The sequence below is a fragment of the Onychostoma macrolepis genome, chromosome 06 (assembly GCF_012432095.1).
Source record: "Onychostoma macrolepis isolate SWU-2019 chromosome 06, ASM1243209v1, whole genome shotgun sequence".
NCBI classification, from domain to species: Eukaryota; Metazoa; Chordata; class Actinopteri; order Cypriniformes; family Cyprinidae; genus Onychostoma; species Onychostoma macrolepis.
Window position 1 is genome coordinate 13733524 of NC_081160.1, and position 25771 is coordinate 13759294.

Here is a 25771-nt window from a genome sequence, read left to right on the forward strand (position 1 = left end):
TTCTCTGCATTCATCTGATTGGCTCTTTTAATTCTTATTTCAATTCTGATTGGTGGAAGTCAAAGCTTACCAGTATTTTTTTTTTCTTCTTCATTTTAAGCACTATTTTTTATTAAAAATATGCACACTTCTGTAGAAAGGAAGTAAAAGTAGCTTTAGTACAGAGCTCATTTTAGTAGAGAAACTAATTTTAGTCTGGTGCTCAATTTAGTTGATAAAAGCAAAATTAAATTAGCTCAAATTTACAAACACACAGGAGATATAGAGACTGTAGGAATTTATGAATGATGAACATAACATTTTTGTTGAAATTTGTGAATTTTGTGTGAGCTTTTTGCTCTTGTTTATTATAATACACATCTGAAGAAAGGTAATGAAAATGTTGTATAATCTTTTGCTTTTAGTAATATTCCCTGAGCAACATCACAGTGTGTGTGCTAATCTTTCTTGAATCAGAATCTGTGTGTCTTCACACAGGTGTATATTGTGCTACTTGAAGAAGAAAATATGTATGTTTGTATTTATAAGAATAATTACATTTTGTGTATAATATATTCTAGGTATGTGTGTGTGCTATATATAAATGCCTTTTTTGCATATCAACAACTTAAGTCGTCAAAAGTTCATAATTATTAGGTCTGTTTATTCATTTAAGCATTACACTGGAATTCCGACCATGAAGACAAACCAAATTCATGATGAATGTGCTTCATAAAGTTTTTATTCCTGATGTGAAATTCTCCTTTGGTTTCTCCATTTATATCTCAGCAGTGTTTGGAGGGATGAATGTGAGGGGGGTTTCTCTTCCCTAAGATTGGATTTTTGATAGACAGCAGAAGTTTTGAAAGTAGGGCAGCAGTACTACACTTCCAGCATGTCCTGATCCACATAAATTTTGGCTGTGTGTTTGGGACACTCATATAAGGGTGTTCTTCACTCAAATGATTGAACAGAATCAGAGAATGACAGCCAGTCAGTCAGAACTGAACCAGGGCCCCAGACCAGTAAGGACCCCTCTTGTCCTTCAAAAGGTGCCGATAACGTGAGAGCAGAAGCTTTGCAGTAAATTGGAAGTTGGTTTTGGTCAGTTTAATCTAGAGGTCTACTCAGGCAATAAGCTGAAGCTGGAAACCCTGTGACCTGACCAGTGCTGTCAAATTTTAAGACCGAGCCCAACCTGTCTCTCACTCTCAGTCTGTTTCCTAATCAAGTGAGTAGACCCGGACACTTGAATTCTCAGCACTCTTACTAAAATATGAGTGCATTTGTGCACAAAATGAGTTGTTAAAATCTCAAGCCTTCATAGACACACTGCATCCCAAATGACACACTATTCACTTACACACTATGTACTTATGCACTATGTACTCAACCATGTAGTGTCATTCATAATCGGAGTCTGATAGCCCCTCCCCCTTTGCTACAAAATTGAGTGCATGAAATGTCCAACATTCCACACTTCATTTTTTGGATTATTTAAGTGCATTATCCAGGTATTTAAAGTGCACTTTTTCTTTTTGGAATTTTCAGTGTGAACACACAACTTGCACTATTTATACTACAAAGCATCATAGAATAGTGCATAAGTACATGATTTGGGATGCACCTATAGACTTTATATGTGGACGCCTGCTTGTAATTAGCAGGTTTGGCTATTCCAGTGAAAACAAATCTACTCATGCTACTTCATACAGTGACATTCTAAAGACATTTAAATGACAGTGCCTCAATGTACAAGCAAGGTCCATAGAGAAAACTCTAGTGTGGAGGCACTTAACTGGCCTGCACAAAGACCTGAACCCCACTGAACATTCTGGGTTGAATTGCAATGCCAAAATCAATGTCTGGTGCTGAATAATCTGCTCTTGTGTCTAAATGCAAGAACATCACAACAGCCGTGTTCTAATGGAATGCCTTTCAGAAAAGTGGAAGCTATCATAGCAGCAAAAGGAAAATCAACTCCTTGTTAATGCACATTTGACATTAAATGTTCAACAAGCATGTAAGTCTGTGGTGTTTGGGTGTATGTTCACAAGTCCTTATCCTTGAAAACCATAGGTAAACACGAGAAAATATGACTCACACAGCATTAAATACAAGAAACAATGAAAAACATAGTTTGCACTGACCGATTTTTTACAATAAAGTCTGTTAGGTTGCCTTTTGATGTTCATTGTTCAATTTGGATCTTGAAGTAAACCAGTTAAGAACCACTTGACAACCACTTCTATTTGTTGTTTTATTCACTTATTCTACATTTGATCTATATTTTATTCATTTTATCTACAGTTGCTGTCTATAATCTATATTCTCCGCACACTAATGAAATCGTTTTGTAATTTACAATGACATCTAATCTACAAAGGAGAGAGTCAGACAACTGAGTCTCTCAAAGAGAATCCTGTTACTGGATCATAAATGAAATCAGCTTATCTTTGATTGGTGTCAGCATGAATAACTCTGTAAATAATTGGCACTTAATCCTGAAATTAAAACATTGACAGTCATATGAATGTCTCTGCTGGTTTATTTGGGATTTTTTTAGTGATCTTTGTAATTCCTCCATCTCTGTTCACATCATTCTTACTGTCTTAAGAATGACCAGAACTAGGCCCTGGACCATAAACTCTTAACCACTTCATAAGATGTGAGTTAGTGCTTTTGCAAGCTAAAAGGTTCAGCTTAATGTTTGTTGATCTTGATATTTCTTTAATCAGCCCCATATGTGGCTTTGATTTTTGATTTTGATTTTTTTTATTAAAATCCTTATATATTCTTTCTTTCTTTCTTTCTTTCTTTCTTTCTTTCTTTCTTTCTTTCTTTCTTTCTTTCTTTTCTTTTCTTTTCTTTATTTGGTTTAAACTTTAAGAGGTGTGCATCTTTGAGAAAGTGGTTCATTTACCAACATTTTTGTTCTGAAAGAAATGAAAACCAAAAGGTGAACGTGTGGCTCTTTTATCTTTTAATCATAACTTACAGACATGTCAGGAGAGCCCAGAGAGTTGTATGTGTGTAAACCTTCTGTACTCTCTTTTGAAGGTGCAGGTATGGTGGTGGACTGGGAGCAGGAGACTGGCCTCTTGATGACGTCAGGTGATGTTCGAGTCATACGTATCTGGGACACAGAAAGGGAAATGAAAGTGCAGGTACTGGCTGAGTTGCACAGGCACACACACGCACACACACACACACACACACACACATTCACCTTAAAAACATAGGTTCCGGATGAGATTTGTAGCAGCATCATTTATGTGCACCACTGTCTTGCTTCATAGTTAGATCAAATGTTCTTCCCTATTAGTCTCTCTCTGGCCTCTCTGTTTTCCCTCTCTGCCTAAAATTACAACTTTTCAAAGGTCCTACATGAACGTTTCCATTGATTGATTCTGCAGAACCTTGTGTCATTGTTTTTGGTGAGCAGTCATTCAGTTTAATTTACCAATTTGTCTAAAGCAGAAACTCTAAAGCTGGCATTTCACTCTGCAGTCAGGCTTGCTTTTATGAGAAGCCATACTGGACAAATGTGAAGCAAACCACACTAGAAATGATTGAAACTGATCCTGCTGTTCCATTCTCATAGGATGTCTCTCTCTCACACTTGTGATGCCGTTTCAGATGTGATCCAATTGTAATGTTATGATGCATCTTGAAGTATTGAACTGCAACATACTCTAATGTGCACTAAAAGTCTATTTTTCAAAATACAGTTTATTGAGCCTTTACACTGTGTCTATACTGGGGCAACCATTGTCTAACCAAAGCGACCATTGTAAATCTTTTTATAAAATCTGTTTTATTCAGAGCCCCAAACTGAGGAAAACTATGCAATTTTTTGCTGATATTTATATGCAGTTGCTGATATTTATATGGCCAAAAAGTAAAATAATATTCTGATAGCTTGTAAATCAATGAAATCTTACATAAAATGCATATTAATATCAGTTGTCACTTTTATCTCTCAATTATATGTCTTTGTATGGTATTGAAATGCTTTAGTATTTGATATTGTAAATCATATTTAACTGCACTTCTCCAAAAACTCATTCAGCTTTTGTGTCTGTGTTGCAGGACATCCCAACAGGAGCAGACAGCTGTGTGACCAGCCTGTCATGTGATCCTCAGCGGTCACTGGTAGCTGCAGGTCTTGGAGACGGATCGGTTCGGGTGTACGACCGCAGAATGGGACCTAACGAATGGTGTGTCAGCATTCACAGATCTCTGTCTACTATCACTAACCTATCAAACGCACGCACCTCACCTGAATTATATTACTGAACCATCTCTCAGAGACCTTCGCTAACAATCATATGAGATGGATCATAAAGGAATGAGCTATTATTGACCTTTGGGGAGAATCAAAACACTGAATCAACCCTCAGAGACCTTTAAAAAGAGTCATATTACTGAATCATAAATGTATTAATCTCCGTCACAACTGGTATGACTCCATAAATCAGACATCTCAAAATCTAAAAAATCATTTCTAACTGGCTAGATCAGAAAATTATTCAGCATGAATCTTGTGGCTATACGCAGTTTCACTCTTGTCCTGCACCACTGAGCTTGTTTTATTTTGCATTTGGTCTTGGTTGGATAAAAGTATCTGTAACAGTAACTCACATCTCCGTGTGTCCACATGCACTCACCCATAAATTCCATGAGAAAACATTGTAATTAAGTCATAAAAAGGCCTATAAATATTTAAATAATGCTAATGTAACAACTCCCTCTGGCTGTAACATTTCCAAACACTCAAGATTTCCCCACTTCTAGTCAGATGTGTCAACTCTCTTCCGTGCCTTTTTATTTCTTTGCTTTCATGCACCTTTAAACACTCCACCTCTGTGTCCCACAGCTCATTCTGACATTTCCTGCGTCACACTGTTGTTGAGTTCCTTTTCATTCATTTGCTTGCAGTCTGACAACCACTGTACTTAAATTGCTTAATGAAATCGAAGTGAACTTGTATCATGACCTCTGACATGCTGAAGTTTTGTCACAGAGGAATGTCTGTATGAGAACATCCTTGCCTCCAGTAACATTGCTGGTGTGCTCATGGTATATATATATATATATATATATTTCAATATTTATTTTGTGAAAATTATTTAGATTATTTTTTTTTTACTTTCAATTGTGGCATCATTTCCACCACTTTGACGCCACTCTTCATCAAGGCTGCATTTTTTTTTTTTTTTTTTTTTATATGCTGATTTGCTCCTCAAGAAATTTCATTAATTTGCTCCTTTGCTCCATTTCTTATTATTATCAATGTCAAAAACAGTTGTCTTGCTTAATATTTTTGTGGAAACATTATACTTTTTTAAGGAAAAGGGTAACACTTTATTTCGATAGTCCACTTTAGACATTCTACTAACAGTAAGTAACTTTGCAACTACATGTCAACTAGCAGTCATTAGAGTATTAGTAGACTGTCTGCTTAATATCTTCTAACACTTTATTTTGATGAGTCCACAACATACTGAAACTTTGCAAGTATATGTCAACTTATCCTACTAACCCTAAACCTACCCTACTGAGAGTTAGTAGACATGTAGTTGCAAATTAATAAGAATGTAGTTACAAAGTTACTTATAATTAGTAGAATGTCTAAAGTGGAAATATATCGAAATAAAGTGTAATCACAAAAAGCTTAAAAGATCAGCATTTATTTGAAAATTCTGTCATTAATTACTCACCCACATGTCATTCCAGTATAACCTGTACGATTTTCTTTCCTCTGTGGAACACAAAAGATGATGTTTTGAATAATGTTGGGATAGGAACCATTTTGAGTTCCTGTTTACTGTATTTGTATGAACAAAAATAACTCAACAGGAGAAATGCTGTTATGTTTAAATGCTTAAAAAGAAATGCATATATGTTTGGAATGACAGTAAAAGATTAGAGAATGGAGTAAAAGATTTTTCTTTTCTTTTTTTGGGGGGGTGGACTGTCCCTTTAATGCATCCATGCTGAATAAAGTCATTAATTTCTTCAATCAATCAATAAATCAACCAACCAATAAATCAATAAATAATAGACTTTTGAATGGTCTTTTGAAAGTCCACAGTGCCAAAAATGTCAGCAGTGGAAGCACCCTTCTAAAGGATTATAATTTATCCACTATGCTGTTACTGCAGAGATTGTTGTTGTTCTGTGTTCTGGTGCAGTACGTTCCTGCAGCTCCCTCTAGTGGTCAGTGTTTAACAATGCTGCCTAAATTTTGTGGACTGTAACTTCTTGTACTAATCAACTATCTCTTTCTACAGTCGTGTGATGACATATAGGGAACACGGTGCTTGGGTGGTGAAGGCACATCTGCAGAAGGAGCCTGAGGGACACATTATCAGTGTCAGGTAACTTCTTTTCTCTCCTACATAATTTCTATCACTTCATTTAAAGAAGATACCTCATGTCCTTCTTGTATTTAGCTCAGAAGTTAGTTCTCCTCTCTTGTAGTGTTAATGGAGATGTGCGGTACTTTGACCCACGGACACCAGAATCAATTAACATCTTGCAGACAGTGAAAGGACTGACGGCTCTGGACATCCATCCACAGGCAAATCTGTTCGCTTGGTGAGAGATTCACCTGCACCTTATACATCATTTATACAATTAGATCTGTTGTGCAAAATGTCACTGTTTAGAAAAAAAAAAAACACAGAAGACAAATGTTTCCTTTGCATCCATGAACCCTCTTTACACCTGGCATTAAGGTCCACATGTACTTCACTGAACTTTCACACATTATATAAAGTACAGATACACACTTCTCAAGACACATTCAGGTTGAGTGTAAGGTGCACTTGCACAACGCATAACGCTTTTCACAATGCATATTGTTTCAAAGCAGCTTCACAAAAAAATTATATTTCAATTCTACAATAATTATATTCAGTTCATTATATTTGGTAGATTGAATAGGCCACGTGCTATCACTCGTACCTGGGCAAATTGAGTGCCAGTGCACAGAGCCAGTCACAAATAATATGTTTACATAGTCTAATAATAATAAGTTATTGCTCTCCCACATGTCCCGCATTGTCCCTGCAGAATCACGTCTGCTCACTTGTGACAGAGCAATAACAAGGTGGTCACCCTAGTCCTGATATGCTTGTAACTCGTGCCTCTTTTAAACCATTTTTTTTCCCTCTCGTTCTCTCACTTTCTCTCTGCAGTGGCTCTATGAATCAGTTTATAGCTGTGTATAACTCCAATGGGGATGTGATCAGCAACATTAAATACTATGATGGTTTCATGGGGCAGAGAATCGGAGCCATCAGCTGCCTGGCCTTCCACCCTTACTGGGTAAGACAGATTTCTCAATGAAGACAGTCTTTATTACTATGAGCTGCAGTGTTGGGAAAGCTAATTTGAAACTGTAAGTTGTCAAGCTACTAGTTACGCATAAATTAAAGTAGTTAAACTACAGTCAAGTTATTAACAAAAGTAGCTATCCACATTGAAGTTACTGTAAGGGGCAATATTTTTTATTATATCGAATAATATAACTTACTATGTAAGCTGTATGATGCTAAAACAAAAATTTGCATAATGGCATAACTTGAACAAATAAATTGACACTAATTAAACAATTTAAATTAAACATATTTGAATTTATAACTTGATGGCAGTGATGAATAGTAGCATGTAAGTAAATATTTTACTAATACTAAAAAATGTTTTACTTAGAGACTACAATTAATCTGTGAATTATTTTAGAGCCGTTAGAATTACATGACCCATCTGAACTAACCTAACTTAACTAACTTATCACTAGAATGAATTGGACCTCCAGAGACCACTTATAAAAAGGACACTTTTTCTCCCATGTTGAAATTTTGATTCCAAAACCTATGACTAAAGGAATGGTGGAAGACCAGCCAAATACTAACTTAACTCAGTAATGCCTCTCTTTATTTTATCGGTCTCACTTTATATTAGGTGGCCTTAACTACTATGTACTTACATTTATATTAATAATGTGGTACAATGCACTTATTGTGTACATACATGATCTTACATAGTACTTATATTGTTAATAATACCTTTATGTAATTACAGCTGTAATTAATTTCTGTAATTACATTTATAATTACACTGTTGACCCATCCCTTACACCTTAACCCACCCTTAAACCGACCCATACCACTTAACCTGTCCCTAACCTTACCCGTATCCCACCTTAATAGCAGCAAAAGTGTTTTGAAATACAGTATGAACACAATAAGTACATTGTACTTATTTTTTGATGTAATTACATAGTAGTTAAGGCCCCCTAATATAAAGTGTGACCATTTTATCTATACAGTGGAACCAATGTAAACAATTTTTGCTAACAGATGTCAGTATAAAGTAAGGCCACTGTGGTATTGGCCAACAAAACAAATAAGTACTTTGTACACCTTTTATAACATTTGTATTAGAAAATAAAAAACTATATTTTTCTTTATTTTACTTCATCAGCCTCATCTTGCCGTGGGCAGTAATGACTACTACATGTCCATCTACTCAGCAGAGAAGAGACTCAGATAACATCATGACCGCTCACCTTTGACCCCTGCTGCCCCCTTGGATGTAATTGACTTCCTGTAAATATGCAACAACCACAATGAATGTCTAAAGAAGGCTGCTGAACCCACACATGATGACTATATTAAAACCATTATTATTATTATTATTCTCAACATAATTCTCATTATGGATTTATTGATTGTAGACTTGGCTGTGCAGAGGAGTGTGTACTATTTAAATTGCATATAAAGATCTAAAAACAAATCTTTATGGTTTGGCCAATGCTAGCCAACTTTTCCTTGGAACTGATAACCTCCTGCAGAGTCAGAGAGGTCGACCTGAAGACAAGAGACTAGGAAATGATGAACTTCCCTAAGCTCTGTGTTCAAGGCTGACTGTGGAAGGCCTATTGTTCAGTGGGTTCTCTTTGAAGCCCTGTGCCTCGTCATATCTCTGCTGAAGTACAGTTGGATGTGATCTTCTGAAAAACTCTTGTCAATCTTGCTGTAGATCCATAGTTTTTTAAGTGTGCAGGCGTGCATTTTTGTGTGAAGAAATAGCCAACAGATGCCGTGTTCTTACTCGCCAATCACAACCTCCCTCACACATCCATGCTTTACATGTTCACACACACACACACTATGCTAAACCATCTCTGCATCAAAACATAACAATTTATTGTGGTTTTACACCTCAACATCACATAGAACTCTGATCTCAAAGCACTGGACACGGATAACATTTGCTGCTGTTCATTTGCATCCACACTAAGAACTGTGGAGCCTGGGAGAAACAAAAGGTTCTTAAAGATAAGCTCAAATAATCAGGATAAAGATTTGTATAGATTCCATGGCAGAAATGTAAAGATAAGAGAGAGTGAGTTTGCCATTTAGTTTTGCCTGGGCAGTACAATAACCTCTAGTTTTCAAAGTTTTTTTTTTCTTTATTTGTCTTGCATTCAAGAGTCATACGTAATAGTTTTTCTCTCTTTACACACATAGCCCACTAAAATTGTGCCAGAGCCTCTGTTTTAGTTAGTTAAAAGAAATATCTGTTTTCCATGCTGGAAATGCCCCATTACCTACTTTTACAGCGCCAAACCTTTTGTTCTCTTGAGCTAGTGGTCACCATCTTTTTCATCATCATCATCTACTCATCATCTACTGAGCAGACTGACTCTTTTAAGAGATTCATATGTAATCTGCTGCACAAACTCATTTGGTCTTAAAATTAAAGATGGCCTTCGTTGTTATTTTTCCTCAATGAAAAATTAGTGCAGTTGACAGAACAGAAAAAGGACTATTTCATAATTTTAGCCTCTCATGATGTTGGACCTGATCTGTTTCCACTTTCACTTTCCCTGTCACTCCAATAATGTACAGTCTCCAGGTTACCCATAGAGTAACACAGCATTATGTGGAATCAAATATAAGTATCATGTCTCTGTCATCGCAGTCTCACTATGTCCTGTTCTGTTGTTAGCTTTGATAAATTAATTGTAATTCTATGTTTGAGTGTTTATAACTTGTGGTTCACAGAGGTTTCATCTGTGTCCCCAACTGTGCACAATTTTGATTTGTTTACTCAAGAATGAAAATGAAAGTATTTACTAAAAGCCTGAAGGGGTAGTTCACCCAAATATGAACATTTTATCATTTATGTACCCGCATGTCATTGCAAACCTGCATGACTTTTTTTTTATTTTTTATTTTATTTATTTTGTTTTTGTGTGTGGAACACAAAGGAGATATTTATCAGATGCTTTTTTATTACTTTTCCATTCAATTCAAATGGATGGGGACCAGGCAATTCAAAGACATTAATTGCCAAGTCACACAGGTTTATAAGAACATGCAGGTAAGTAAATTATTCTGTTTTCATTTTTGGGTGAACTTCCTCTGTACCGCAGCAAAATCAGGTGGAGCCTTGTTGTTTTTTTGTTTTTTTAAATATTAATTGTTCAGCATTATTTGGAGTACATAATGTGAATACCTTTTATCAGTAGTGTTGAAGTGAGATTTGTAAGGAATTTTAAGGTGCTGATAGCTTGAGTAAGCCAATTAATAAAACTAGAAGGGTTGAGGATCAGGGTGGAAATGTATTTTTGTACAAGCTCTGATCAGTGTGTTTTGTTTGTTTTGTTTGTTTGTTTGTTTGTTTGTTTGCTTTTTCCTTTTTCCTTTCACATCCTAGTAAACATTTCTGCAAGCAAATGGGAACTTTTATTATGAGGTGACTGATGGAAACAGGCCTGGATCAAATATTGAGAAATATGTACCCAGCTCATAGACAGTTACCTCTGGGACAATCATGTCACAATCAAATTAGACTTGTAATTCATGGCATAAAATCCAAAAAGATAAATGGAAGAATTGAATTGACCCTAGTCCTGAGTATTCTGTTCTGTATTATGAGATGATGAAGGTAAAACAACATTGTGTGTAGTTTTCCATCAACTTTAGTGCCCTGATTTTCTGATGTACCACTGATAATGTCACGGAAATGATGACTGGCAGATGTTTAATTCTTACCTTCCGAAAATCTAATTCCTGAATTGTGCTTGTATGTATGTTTTTTAACTGGTTTATGTAATATCTGTATTTTATTTTAACCAGATAAGTTTTAATGTTTTTTTTTTTTTGTTTTTTGTTTTCATTTACTGTCCTTCTTTTTTTCTATGTTTGTATTTTTGGCTTGCATTTCTTGGTATGCCTGCCATTCTCTTGCTGTTGTTGCATTAATCACTGAAGGGAAAGAGAAAGCACCTTTATTTGTCCGTCACCTTTCCTTAGGACCCTCAGTCTCATTTTAGGTTTTCTGCCCCCTTTGGACATTTGTTTTCATCTAAAGGAGAATTTGGTTTAGCACTTACCAGTGGATTTGTTCAAGAATTGTGCCAGTATATCCCTATCAGATGATTTTTTCAGCTCCCTGTCAGGGAGTGGGGGATATACGCTTCCTTCATCAGATTGGAAATCACTGCTCTACTAATCCTGTTTTTGGTTTTAACATTTTAAAGAAAAAGTTAGTTAAATGAATTGAAACAATCAGGTGTTTTTCTGTGGCTGTAGACTGCTTTTTCACCATGGTTTAAAAGACGAATAGCAAGCATTCGAATAAACCAGATATGTAAATGTACAATTTGCAGTATTTGTCACTTTGTTTGTTTCTGTCATAATTTTTTTCAGGTCCTCTTAATGTTGTCATAGGACAACATGTCATGTTTTTTTTATGTGCTATTATTGCTATATATATTCTTGCATTCTTGAAAAACATTTGTTTTCAGGAACAATGTACGTCCATGTGAGAACTTGGCTTCTGCTTGTTTTCAAAGACATGGAATCACTGTTACAGAAGAAGTAATCAGTGAGTTTAGTTTTTTTTTTTCAAGCATTTCTCTGTTCTCTGCTGGTTTACAACTGGAAATAGAAGGCTTTTAACTGAAGAGTAATGACAGGTTCACCTCTGCCTCCTGTCCACTGAACCATCCTCCTGCTTCGTCAGAGAGACGCAAATCCAGCCAGACTGAACATTCCAGTTCTAGGCCTCATTTCCCCAGGAAGCAACACTTACTTCCTGTGAAATAAAGAGAACAGAGGCTGTGTGAAGTGATAACTAGGCAGAGGTAAACCCCTTCATACACAACTCCTCCCTCGATCTTCACTTCACTTTGTCCTACAGTGTACACACACTGGTTAGAAACATACGTACACACACTGGTTAGAAGTGCTCAGCCATGTGGGTGAAGATTCAGCCCTCTCTAAAGATTGGCACCTTCCTCCTCCTCTTCCTCTTCACCTGTAAGAACACTTTTATTTCTAGTTGCTCAATACTGGTTCAAGTGGATGTTAAGGTTGGTTTGGATATAAACTTGTCTTGATTTTTGTCTCTTTTTTTTTTTTGGTCTAACCGTCTTTGACAACATATAACATCATCAGCAGAGGAAGCCTGCGCAGGTCTGTAAATCACTCAATTCTCAGCCTTGAATTAGGTTATTCAGTTTCAAAATGTCATAATCGTTGTCATTTATCAGTGGAATCTGTACAACTTTACTGTGTAAATTGGTTGATTTTGGTTTGTTAAATTCAATCGTAATAGGGATTTGGAGCAGTTTGACTTCACATTTATTAATAATAGAAATCCTTATAATTTGGACAAAAAAAATCTGTGACTTTGTTTTTGTTTTTGAAAACATGTTCATGTGTATTGTCACATGCCCTGGTTCTGGAAAGTAGTGGGAAGTGGTAGAGACATGAGGACTTCAGTAAGCCGTGTGATGTAATTCGTCATTCGCTTTCGGCATGATGCTTTTAGAATTCGATAGAAAAACATTAGAAGCTTGAATCTGGTAATCTGCATATCATTATAGTTGGTAGAGCTATGTGTACTGTAATGCGTTTTAGCTCATATTATTCACTTTGTTATTAACCAATTATTAACTTTTGATAGCTTATATGGAACTACTATGTTAATTTATTCAGTCCTGCGGTGTGGTCTATTTATTAGAAATAAATATTTTCATCACTAATACTAATAGGTTGGAACTTTACATACATACCAACTACTTTACTTGTTTGCTTATATGGAATATTATCTTAAAAATAAATTAATTTGTCACACCGTTGGACCATTACAATGAACTGGAAAAGAAATTTAAGTCTGCAAGTTTAATCTATATGTTGACTCTCCATGTCCATTTGTGAACTACCCAAATATTTTATGTGGTTTCACTGTTAATGTGATATTGAAACTGCAACTGCATTGAAACTTACATATTTCATACATATTATTGCAAAATTATGAAATTATGTGTTGGTTTCTGCCATTTGTGGGTGTGAATGGGTGTACATTAGAAAGATGTTTCTAAAATAACTCTCATCCCCAGAGATGGGATTTCCTTCCTGCCTCAATGTTTATGTACACCAACTCCCTGGGCACCAAAAGGGTAGCAGATAATAAGGCTTATAAGACTGTCGTAAGAATATCAAATGCAATTCTAAATGAACCACAAATGGGCTAAGAGCAGTAGACTCATAAGATAGTTCAGGGCTTCAGTAGTTAATTGAAGTAAATCTGAGTACATTTTACACCACCACAGTTTAGTTGAATCGGTCTTCTGCTGCAGTGTAAACTGTAACCATTAACAGTTTGAGTGGAATTAATTTCTGTGATGCCGAAATCTCATTCCTTGAAACACCCACCACCATCTAAGTGGTAAAATTGCTTTATTTCTCCACAGAGTCTGTCATAAAAAGTGTGCAACTTATTATCCATCCGAGAAATGAAGTTGAAAGAGGTACAAATGTGTCGTTGATATGTCAGGCAGAAGTCAGCCACGGGCTGGGGTCTCACCCCAACTATAAATACAACTTCTACAAAGATTTTCAACCATTATATACTGACCAGACCAGTTCTACGGACCACCTCTACTCAATACCAGATGCCAGAATGGCCCACTCTGGGAAATATAAATGTGCTGTTGTCATTGAGGAGCAAAACAAGGAGAGCAATGTCAAAGACCTGACAGTGAAAGGTAGAGGAACACATCAGTTCAATGTGTAGAAGAATTGCTCTGAGAATTCTAATATCTGCTGATGTTTCTGCAGGTCTTCAGACACCAGTCCTAACAATGGATAAACTGAAACTGAGAGAGGGAGATGATGTTACTGCTAACTGTACAGCAGAGGGAGAAATAGGTTCTTTGACATTTTCCTTTAGTAATGGATTTGAGGAAATCTACACGGCGAACACAGAGAGTCACCGAGTTGAGCAGAAGCTACGCCTTACTAAAGGAACTGTCAAAATATTTTGCTACTATTCTATTAAGTTGCATAGCACAATAAAACACTCCGATAACAGTAATGTGATCAGTCTTGACATTCAAGGTATGTCAATACATTATTTTCATACTATACTGTATAATAAATGTATTTGTTCATCCAGGAAGTGTAAACATGTCCACATTCCTTTCAAATTCAGAGCTGGAGATCAATCCCAATATCAAAGTCAACCCATCAGCATATGTCACTGAAGGAGATCTCATAACCATCAGCTGCAGTGTTGATACAACTTACCAAAGAAATTCTGATCTCAAAATCAGTCTCATCCATGGACATACCATGGTCAGTGTGGACATGACAAAGACAGATTACAAAGTATCTCTTAAGGCTAATGACTCTGGGGAATATGAGTGCATCTCCAGGCTTGGTGATGTTTATAAATCCTCCGCTATGAACATCACTGTAAAAGGTGAGAGACAATGAATGCTTATCAATGTTTCCTAATGTATTCTTTGTGAAATTTCACCTTAAAATAAGATTAACTTATGAGTATGATATTTTTAGTACCTTTTTTTTTTTTAGAAGCATACAATGGCCATGGGCTATCAGCATGCAGAAATTTTTGTGTGAAAAATCCTTTGCTGCGGTCACACCTTAGAAGATGTATTTTAGACCTTTTTTTGCTTTCGTTCTGAAAGGCAGTGAGCATTAAGCGCAGTCTGGTCTTGTCTAACCAAACAATTTTAAATATATTATGCTTTGATAACAGTTTGTATATTTTTGCCTCAGAGCTTTTCTCCATGCCTGTACTGAGCTTTCACCCAGCTGAGGTTTTTGAGGGAGAACGCTTCACCATCAGCTGTCAAATCAAAAGCTTTGCCTCAGAGAAGATTCGAAGGGATGATATAAGGTACTCAATATTCCAAGACAAAATACCTGTAATAAATGGTAGCAGATACAGCGGCACTGCAGGCAAAGCGTCCAATGGGAAATATATATGTGTTGCTGAAGCCAAAGAGATTATCAAAGAGAGCAGGAGGGAGCTGTTTGAAGCAAAAGGTAGGCAGTGACTTCTCATCCACTTTGTCTAGGAAAACAAAAATATCATCAATATAAAAGACGTAACAATTTTCTTTAGTTGATTAAACATTGTTTCTCTTAAGTTCTTGTTTCAAAGCCTGAGATCTCAGTTGATGGTCCTGTTATCGTGAATGAGTCATTTTGGATTCATTGCCACTCTGACAATGGAAGTCTGCCAATTATCTACTCACTAAAGAGAAACAACGTTACCCTGAACAGGACTAAGGTGTCTGACATTCATGAGAAGGCTCGTTTCTTAGCCATGATATCAACTCCTTCAGACATCAGCAGTTACATGTGTGAAGCAGAGAATAATGGCCAAGTCTCAAGAAAGATGAGTGAAAGGCTACATGTGACTGTAATAGGTGAGGTCATCATAAAGATATCTGAGGTCTAAAATGTCAGTAGTGTACAAATGACCAGGGACAGATAGATTCTGCCAATAATTAAAGAAAGAGCTTTATAAATTATGGCCAATTCCAGTTCTGTAGAATTATACAAAACTGTTTGAGTTCTGGATGTGCATATTTAAATGTAATTGATTGTGTTATTTATATGTAATATAGTATTAGTTTTAGTGTACTCTTAGTGTTTGAACAGGATTTTAGAAGAAAAGTTTGGGTCCAGTAGATTATACTATGATGTCATTTCATTTATGTGATTTAAATGCTGTGGTTCTCAACCTTTTTGATTGATCTGATTAGATTTAGACTATGTTTATAACAGTTTAATAGTTAGTCCTAGCCCCCTGGTTGAGAACCACTGATTTATAATGTTATGTCATTTCGTAAAAGCATCTGTTTACTTCATTGAGTTTACTGTTCTCTTGTTTTTAGTTCCAGTAGGGAAGCCCTTACTGATGGTCATTCCAGTTCCGGGAAACATTGAAGAGGGCAGTGATGTTACCCTGATATGTAACATTCCAAAAGGCTCTCCACCTATCAGTTTTCGTTTTTATGGAGGCAGTGGCACAGAAATCTACAGGACCACAGTTCAAAGTAATTCATCCTCATATGATCTGAGTGCAGTAAAGAGACAGCACAGTGGAAATTATTATTGTGAGGCAAATAACCAGGCAGATGCTTTGATAAAGAGTGACACAGTCACAGTCGAAGGTGAGCTTTATCTTTTTTTAGCATCAAATAAATTTTATGAAACGACATTTAAACTTAATACATAAATTAATTTTAAAAAGCGTCTTTTTCTAAAGTTTTATAATTATTGCATGTGCTGTTTTTATGAGAGATTGCATTTCATTTGTTCACTCTTTAAGACGTTCAAAAACCTTCATTTCAAACTTTTTGCAGAGAGTGAAAAGCTAAATCTCACCCATCTTGAATCTCATAAGGAGTTTACTTTCTTCTTGAGCCTGTGTATATAGAATAACATGCTCTATGTGCCTTTTTTTCTTACCTGTAAAGTGACACTGCCACTCTGGTGTTTAACCACCTTTACCTTAAGTATGTGTCATGGATATTTTTTGAAGCCATGCAGTATGTTTATGTGAGGAACACATTGACATTTAAATCAACGAAAGTATTGCTTGACAGCCGTGGTCACCTTTCAGTTTCATTATGTTGGAAAAAAGCAGCAAGGACATTCTGCAAATCAAAACCCCTTCTGTGTTCCATGGAAAAAAGAAAATTGTGCATATGTCGATTTTGGTGACCTATTCTTTTAAAGAAACCAAATATGCAACATTTTTATCTAACATCGAAAATCTGTAAGGTAAAAAAGAAAGTCCATGTTGTTTGTCATCTACTCATTCTCTCTGTATATGTCCTCTATAGTGAGCCTGGCAGAATGGAAAAAGGCTTTGATTGCAACATTCTGCATGCTGTTAGTGGCCCTACTGGTCCTTTTCATCGTGATACGCTTCAAGGCCAAGCGAGGTAGAGAGTCCTACAGCCCCCCTGCATCACCTCTCTGACCTGTGAACCAAATTCCCTTTTCAACTTTTCTCTCTGTCACAGGTAAAAGAGAGATGGCTGCCGAACTATCAATGTGAGTCGACTGGCTTATGTTTAAGTTGGTCTAGAATTGAAGGCATTAGAGAGACAAGATGAGGTGGTTTTGTGTTATTAAATAGTCACTACACTCATCTGACCATGCCTTTACAAGTCATGTGGTCCCAAACAGACAAATCTGTTTTAAAAGCAATAATATCCATAGAAAACCAGGATATTTAGGTAGTGGAGAATATTTAATAAGTACATTTGTGACCCTGGACCACAAAACCAGTCATAAGTGTACATTTTTCGAAATTGAGATTTCTACATCAGCTGAATAAATAAGCTTTCCATTGATGTATGGTTTGTTAGGATATGACAATATTTGGCCGAGATACAACTATTTGAAAATCTGGAATCTGAGGGTGCAAAAAAATCTAAATGCTGTGAAGTTCTTGCTATCAGTAATAAGCTATGCATATTACTAATCAAAAATTAAGTTTTGATATATTTACGGTAGGAGATTCACTAAATATCTTCATGGAACATGATCTTTACTTAATATCCTAATGATTTTTGACATAAAATAAAAATGGATCATTTTGACCCATACAATGTATTTTTGGCTATTGCTACAAATATACCCCAGTGACTTAAGACTGGTTTTGTGGTCCAGGGTCACATTTGATTTTTTTTTCTCTCACCATTCCTCAGAAAGCCTGCAAGCCCTAAATCAGATGACTCTTTAACCCTGAGTCTCACCCATGACACCCATTATAGCGACCACACAGGTAGTCTCTTTATATATATATATATATTTTTTTTTTTTTTTTTTTTTTTTCATCCACTCTAGTTCACCAGTCCATGTTGTGGTCATTTATATTACCTGTTCAGACCCAAACTCTTGCAAGACTGACTAACCCTGACTGTATATTTATATATATGTATAGAACTATTTCATATTGAGTCCTTGTATGATCAGGAGTTTCTGAAAACTGTCGGTCATGTGGATCGAAGTTATTTCTGTAGTTTTGGGACATGCCAAACACTGCACTGTACCCCAAAGTGTGTTTGTCATATCTACCCAATAAACCAATTCTAATTAGGATGAGGGAGCTCATCTTAAGTCAATGGTGGAGCAACTTGCTACTGTGTGGAACAGATTAAGATGACTTCATGTTGAAGTGTCCACATACTTACAAAGTGTCCCCTCACATTTGCTGTTTTGCCAAACACACGCACACACATCCTGTTCATGAGTCAAGATGACAGACCAGGAGTATTCAGACTTTGCCATTTTTGTTTACATCACTTAATCTGTGATCATGACATCTAGTCACCAGTTGCAACTAAATGTTACTGTACTAAGACGCTGTGTGACACTGGCAAATTCACTGTCTAATTCCAGGCGCAGAGCTACACTTTGATTCCTTGACGGGGAAGGTGACATATGGGACGTGAGATCACTACAATTAATGGGAACAACTAAAGAATCCTGTGAACAGTGTAGTGAAGGGTCCAAAATTTTCAGGGAGTTATGAAAACCATAAGACGAAGCAGTTTCTAAGATTATGAAACTGGAGGCAAAATTTATTAAGGCTTTTTAGGACCACCTCAGATCTTTTTAGTTTTTCAGATCATACTTTTTTTTTTTTTTTTTAACAAGGAAAAGGGGTATTAAACTGTGGATTGGTAACATGACTGGGTTTTTGAAAAATTGTTGGTTTAGATGCAATGTGTAAATGTACAATTTGTCAGTTTTTGATGCTGGCAAATCAACTGCCCCATCTTCTCTTTAGAACAGCAGAAAAATAATAAAGTCACCCATATCACAGCAGTTTGGCTCAGTATTCATCTTAACAGCATCTGAATCATCTGCTTTCACTGCTTTGCTTGCATACAGTATGTGTTTTTGCTTCCATCATCATTTGTTTGTTTATTAACTGATGTTGTTTGTTTCATTTTACTCTAAAAGCATCTGTGTTAATGCTTTATTTACTGTTAAATATTCTATAAAAATGTGTGTATGTATTTGAGACATGAAACAAGATTTGGTAGGCATTTAAAATTTAATAAAATGTTTTATTTGGAATTACCTCATTTGGAATTCATTCCCTAACGTATTAAGATTATCGAAATCTCTTTCAACATTCTGTCTCTTTTAACATATTTGAATGAACTAGGTGTCATATAAACCAGGTATCGTTTATTTATTTCTGACTTTTAACCTTCGTTACAATATTGTTATTAAGATTAACCTCCTTTGGTTTAAATATTTTGAAAAATTTGAAGCAGCAATGTTGACTTTGCATATATATTTATTTAATGAGCAGTTTCCTGTTTTTGTATCTGTCTGGTAGTACAGTGTCACCAGAGTTCAAACCAAACAGTTTACTTCAGATGCAATGTCTCTAAAAGCAGGTCACATGTTCAGGAGATACAGTGATTGTAGCTAAATTGGAAAACAAGGCTTACATACCGTACAAAAGTTGTTCTGCTTGGTTTAGGGAATTGACTGATTAATCACTGATTGCTGATTAATCCTAACACAATCAACATGCTGAAATTTGAATTTATAGATTTGTTATATATACATACAGCAGGTAAAATAAATATTGAGCATGTCACTATTATTCCAGTAAATATATTTCTAAAGGTGCTGTAGACATGAAATTTTCAGCAGATGTCGGTCACAACCGACAAAACAAATAAATTCAGAAATTAAGTTATGTGTAATAAAATGGAATGACACGGGGAGAAATTATTGAACTAATGAAATTTATTTAATACTTTGTACAAAAGCCTTCAAGACTCCCCCTGTATGGAGAAACTAGTCACACTCAGGTGTGATTTTGGCCCATTCTTCAACAGAGTCTTCAAATCTTGAAGGTTTGAAGACTGTGTTTGGGATCATTGTCTTGCTGAAATGTCCACCCCTTGTTTCATCTTCATCATCCTGGTACTGTAGGTGTTGGGACTGAACCAACTAATATTAATTTCCACAGGTGTCTTGGCTTTCCATGCCTTTTTGCACCACCCTTTCTTCATGTGTTCAATACTTTTTCCCTGTGTAATTCCATTTTATTACACACAACTTAATTTCTGAACTTATTTGTTTTGTTTTCTTTGTATGTATGGATTACTTGGGTTGTTACCGACATCTGGTGAAAATGTCGTGTCAACAGCACCTTTAGAAATATATTTACTTGGTGACGTGTTCAATACTTATTTTACACCATACGTATATATACCATTTTATGGTATATATACTTATATGTTAAAGTGTTGTGTGTGTGAGTGTTTTTAAAACCTCTGATGACTCAATCTAATTTTCTACAAAATACTCTGGTAAAGTTGGGAATGTACTTCAGCTAATTTGATTTCACTTGAGATCAGTGGCATGTACAGTAAATGGCCATGGCTGATGCACTATTTTTGCTGTGTGTTTCAGTGGTGGTGAATAACAAAGAGAGTGTTTGGAGTGAAAGACCTCCAGGTAAGTCTCCACTTAGTAATCATACTGATTTCTGTGCTTTCCCCAAGCTAGTAGTGTTTACCTGCAACACACAGTCAGACCTACCTGAAAATATTCTAACCTACTTCATTTTGTATCTTTGTATTGATGTTTGTGTTTTTCACCAGATGTTGCTGACCAGGACAGCCTAGGGTCCACAAATGAAGGTGACGTAGAGTACACAGAGGTGGTTCATCCTCAAATTGTAGATCCTACACAAAGTAAGTTCAACATTTTAAAACTATATCCATCTCTTTTTTTCTCATCTCACTCCTATTGCCTTTTGAATAGGAACATTTTGACTCCCTGGTATGCATGAGCTGATTAGAGAAAAACCGCTTCCTGGGTGGGGTCTAACCATCCAAATTATCAAGAGCCCTGGATTTTAATTACAGTGGTTACTTTCTAGAGACATCTTATAAACAGGAAGGGCCAGACTAATTAGGTTCCTGCTAACTCCAATAGCTTCTTACTTACATGATCCAGAATTACAGTGTGCATTTCAAAACAATTATTATTTCTACCTCTCTCTTCTTTCCTTTTGTTTTTGTTTTTTTAAGATATATCCTAAACATTTTTTTTTTTCTTTTCTTCTATAGTTCCTCTGAAAAAAGGCACAGATACTGTGTACAGTGAGCTTCAGACCACTCAAGGTACAAACAACATTGCAAAAAGGAACAAATATATTTATACACAAAAAGTTCCTATGGCATTATGTAATGCAAACACACAGAGCAGTGAGTTGTGTTATAATTAATGCTTTTTCTAATTCATACTGTTTGTACAGGGGCTATTGAACATGTAAACCATGTAAGTTACCTTAATTCTCTCACTTCTTATGACCTTATAAGCATTCTTTCCATCCTGCTGCCTGACCTATGAAATAATCAAGAGATCGCCAGTGTCTCAGTGTGTTTCAAAAGTTAAGAAAGTATAATGTTAAGTTATGTTTTTAATGTTTGACTTGGCTTATACATTAAAAATAATGAAATACTCCAGGTCCAGCATAATTTGTTTTTATATAACTTGATTTGTTTTGTTGTCTACTGCAGTGAAATTCACACATTTTAAACGTTGCAAGTTTAAAGAGTAATTTGGTCCAAAAATTGACAAAAAAAAAAAAAAACGTATTCCTTTCTGAAATTTTTAATTTTTTTCCATTACCTTATTATTTTTTTATACAAATATCTGAACAGTGAAGACATGCTACTCATCAGCTTTTATTTACTTTTTTATTTAAGCAAATTATTTAAAATCTAAATCAAAGCATGCAGCTTGTTTATTAACAAATGGCAATCTGAGACTTATTAACAAGTTCATTTCATGAGTAATATTTTACGTGTGTGACGTCAAATGCATCAATGCACCTGATCAGAGAACTGTAAAGTGATCTTAGTTTTCTTCAGTATCCCTATGCCATGTGGGAGGATGTAACATAGTTGCATGGAGGACTGAATGTGTGTGTTTTGTAAACTCTGTCTTCAGTAAGTGAAGCGGGAAACACCAGTCACACTTTCCAACTGGGAACAAATAGCAGGGCTGTGGTTTCCTCTTGAACAGAGGGCCAGAATTTACAGAGAGCAGTCATGCACACAGTGACTTCATAAACTCTTGTGAAAGGCCAGAGGAAAGGAAGACAATAGTACAGCAAAATTATGAGACAGAATGACTCAGATGACTCAGTGTAAAACATTGAAATTGACATCGACCCAATTTTCCCTTCTGGGTTTATTGTTAAACTTTTTCACCTCCTCTTCCTCATTATGTGTACATCTCTCATAGATTATGTGGATTCCCAACAGAGTTTAGCATGTTGAGAATGACAAGAGAGAAATGTGTCCTTTGAGAGAAATGTTTCCCTTTCCTCTGGGGCAGTCGTGGCCTAATGGTTAGAGAGTCAGACTTGCAACCCAAAGGTTGTGGGTTTGAGTTTCGGTACTGGCGGGGTGGGGGGGAGTGAATGGTGTGCGTGTTTGTTCACTATTCACTGCTGTGTATGCACTTGGATGAAATGCGGAGCACAAATTCCGAGTATGGGACACCTTTCCTTTCCTTTTTGAGGATGTTACTAACATAAACAGATTTTCATTTAATATGATTTCTGAAAATGAGGACACACATCTTATCTATCAATTTTGTGTTTGTATTTTTGTAGCAAGGCCTGTTAGAATATGCTGAACTCAACCATGATCTTCCTGAACCAGTGGACTGATAGAAGTCAGTCAACATCCCTCACCTCCCTCTGGACTACTGTGGCCTATGTGACATCAATCTTCTGTGTCCTCCACCAACATTCTCCTAAAAAAAAAACACTGATTTAATCATTTATTTCCCTTTCCTCGTATGTGATTGATTGCTTGTCCTATTTGTCACAGTGCTATATTATTGTGTGTATAGTCGGTACTAAAAACCACATGCTTTTCAAAAGGTTGCATTTTTAATAAAGTGAAATGATTTATTTGACTTTCTCTCTGTGTTAAATATCTTGTAACTTTAAAACCGCAATAACTTTTCTGTCTATGAAGTTGAAATTAAGGATTAGTTGTCTTTTTGTACCCTGTGTACAGCCGCATTGAATGATGTGATGCAAACTGCTACGGCAGTTAGTTGGATATCAGCTCACATAAGAGATAAAGTCATGTGTTTATCTTCGGGCAAAATGCTTTCATCTACTGACAAAAATAATGTAACTTTTAGCATTAGCTAAAGGAAACCAAAACAAAGAATTTCCCTTTGGGTTCCACTGGGAGAAGATGATAATGGCTAGTGAATACCAGTCACACCCACATCACTTAGCTCATCCAGCCTGACATCACTGAGTGTACATACACTACGGTCACAAATATTGGCACCCTTGGTAGGAGAAACATGGAAATATGTCTTTGGTGTTTATCGCTTGGTCATTCATTCATATTCACAAAATGTAATCTTTAATTAGTAATTAAATTGTATTAAAGTTAATGAATTCAGTAAAAAGATTTCTTTGCTAAGATTTCTTCTTTAATGTGTAATAAGGTGGATGAACATCTGTCAAGAAATATGAGACCATTCAGAGAGAAATCTCTCCAGATCCTCCAGTTTCAGAGGTCCTTGTGGACTTTCTTCAACAGCTTATCACAGGTTTTCTTTGAAGTTTAGGTCAAGGGACTGCCAAGTACTATGGGTGACTATCAGTGAATCATTTTTGTGTTGATACTGAGGTGTACTTTGGATCATTGTCCTATTGAAGGAGCCAACCAAAGTGCAGTTAAATGCTTGCTGTGTCACCAAGGTGTTGATTTAAAATCTACTGGTACCTGATGGAGGTCATGATAACATGTATCCTAATAAGTTGTAAAGGGCCTTTGGAAAACAATTAGCCTCACAGCATTAAAGACAAAAAAATCATACTCCATAGTGGGGTTGAGGAACTTTTCTACATTGGCTGTCATTCTGTCTACACCAAAAAGCATTTGCTTTCCTTACTAATACTTCTCAACCAACAAGATCTCCCCATACAGTTTACTGATATTCACTCTGTAAATTTGTGAATGCTTCTCTAGAGGAGAAACCCTTTTGAAAAAAAGTCAGCTTTCATGCATAGTATTGTGCTATTGTCATTGTAGTAAAGTTAGCTATATATTAAAGTGAGGTCATAGCAATTCTTGGTAATAACAGCAGAAAAAACAACAACAACAAAACATCTGGTCCTGGACTATCATCATCTTTCATTTCAGGGAAACCGGTTTTGAGGAAACTGAACTGTGTTTTCTGTTTGTGGTTTTAAAATACTTGCAAATTATGCTTTTTTTTTTTTTTTTTTTTGTGAAAACCTTCCCAAACAAATTAGTGCAAATGAGTATTTCGACCATCAAACAATTATCTTATTGCCATTTCCATTAAATCTTACTGATTTGTGAGCTAAAAAACCTTTTTTCACAAATCGTTGTTTTTTCAGATCTTTCCCATATTGAGGAAAAACTATTGAAATTAGCCTGTTTGTCACCTCATATTTATAGCCCAGTGAAACAGGAAGTCAAGGCTAATCAACAACTTTTCTGAGGCTCTTTTTTTCCAGCCATATCATTTGAAGGAGAAAGAATCAGCTAAAGAGTGTGGACCAGTTCATTTATCTTGGCAGTATAATTTCAAATTATGCATCTGTATTACAAATAACTCCATTCTAAAGACAGAAGAGACACCAATATAGCACTAATATATAGCATGCGTCATCCTGGACAGATTTGTTCTGGGACTTGTAAATTTTATTGATGGCCCTGTAAGCATTATTAAATTTTTGTTGTTGCTCTGTGTGTTCATATTTGTATTTGAAACAGTAATTGTTCATATTTTCCAAAAGTTCAATTTACCCTTGATGTAACACAATTGACCCCTATATGTAATGTAGGGCAAATTGTGTGAAAGGCTATATTAGCTACTACTAGGCTATATATTACATTTATACAGTAGGCCTATGTAGCATTAAATAACTGATAATTCAATTGTGTTTAGGTTGATTCTGATGTCACTCACATAGCCTAGGCTAATTAAAACCCTTCTTACAGCAGTTTGACACAGGCAATATGTGAAAACAATACTAAACCATGTTTCGTAAATAAGGCACAAAAGAAATCAGGAACAAATACTTTGATAATATCACTTACGTACATTACGTATTGAAATTACGTTTTAATCCTAGCATTGACACTGCATTATCGTCATTGTCCAGTAGAGGGATCATTTGTGCTGTTTATGTGTGGCATCTGCACATAGTTCAGTTGTGCCATCTAGCGGAGAAAAGCTATTATTCACACAATTGGCTGGTTATTGACCTACAAATTTATTTATTTTTTCTTCAGTATAGTGTTGTGTAAAAATTACAGCTCTATGTAAATGATTTTAATTCAGTTTTTGCCTTTATAGCCTACATGTTTTGATTATAACTGAGT

General features: G+C 35.8%; 2 protein-coding genes across 18 annotated transcripts in view; both read left to right on the top strand.

Annotated features, from left to right (window-relative positions):
- Positions 1–11655, top strand: part of rptor (regulatory associated protein of MTOR, complex 1) — a 288710-nt gene extending 277055 nt beyond the window's left edge. For all 5 annotated transcript variants that reach the window (XM_058779698.1, XM_058779699.1, XM_058779695.1 and 2 more), the window contains 6 exons: positions 3040–3146; positions 4072–4199; positions 6276–6362; positions 6466–6582; positions 7185–7314; positions 8473–11655. In XM_058779698.1, the coding sequence (XP_058635681.1) occupies positions 3040–3146; positions 4072–4199; positions 6276–6362; positions 6466–6582; positions 7185–7314; positions 8473–8541 (638 nt within the window). In that variant the 3' untranslated portion in view covers positions 8542–11655. The remainder of the gene's footprint in view (positions 1–3039; positions 3147–4071; positions 4200–6275; positions 6363–6465; positions 6583–7184; positions 7315–8472) is intronic.
- Positions 11656–12175: 520 nt separating this feature from the next.
- Positions 12176–23311, top strand: pecam1b (platelet and endothelial cell adhesion molecule 1b). Of its 13 annotated transcripts, none has more exons than XM_058779980.1 (16): positions 12178–12320; positions 12459–12476; positions 13760–14053; positions 14127–14405; positions 14500–14769; positions 15090–15359; positions 15464–15745; positions 16217–16495; positions 17171–17272; positions 17354–17384; positions 18044–18120; positions 20781–20825; positions 20972–21064; positions 21443–21496; positions 21631–21653; positions 22999–23311. In XM_058779980.1, exons 1-16 carry the CDS (start codon positions 12257–12259, stop codon positions 23053–23055), a joined length of 2238 nt encoding a protein of 745 aa, XP_058635963.1. In that variant the 5' UTR covers positions 12178–12256; the 3' UTR covers positions 23056–23311. The 13 variants fall into 13 exon arrangements, 7 of the variants coding, with proteins under 7 accessions (XP_058635966.1, XP_058635970.1, XP_058635964.1 ...); XM_058779984.1 differs by having other exon boundaries at positions 12194–12320; positions 12462–12476; XM_058779981.1 differs by lacking the exons at positions 17354–17384; positions 18044–18120 and having other exon boundaries at positions 12177–12320.
- The last annotated feature ends 2460 nt before the right edge of the window (positions 23312–25771 follow it).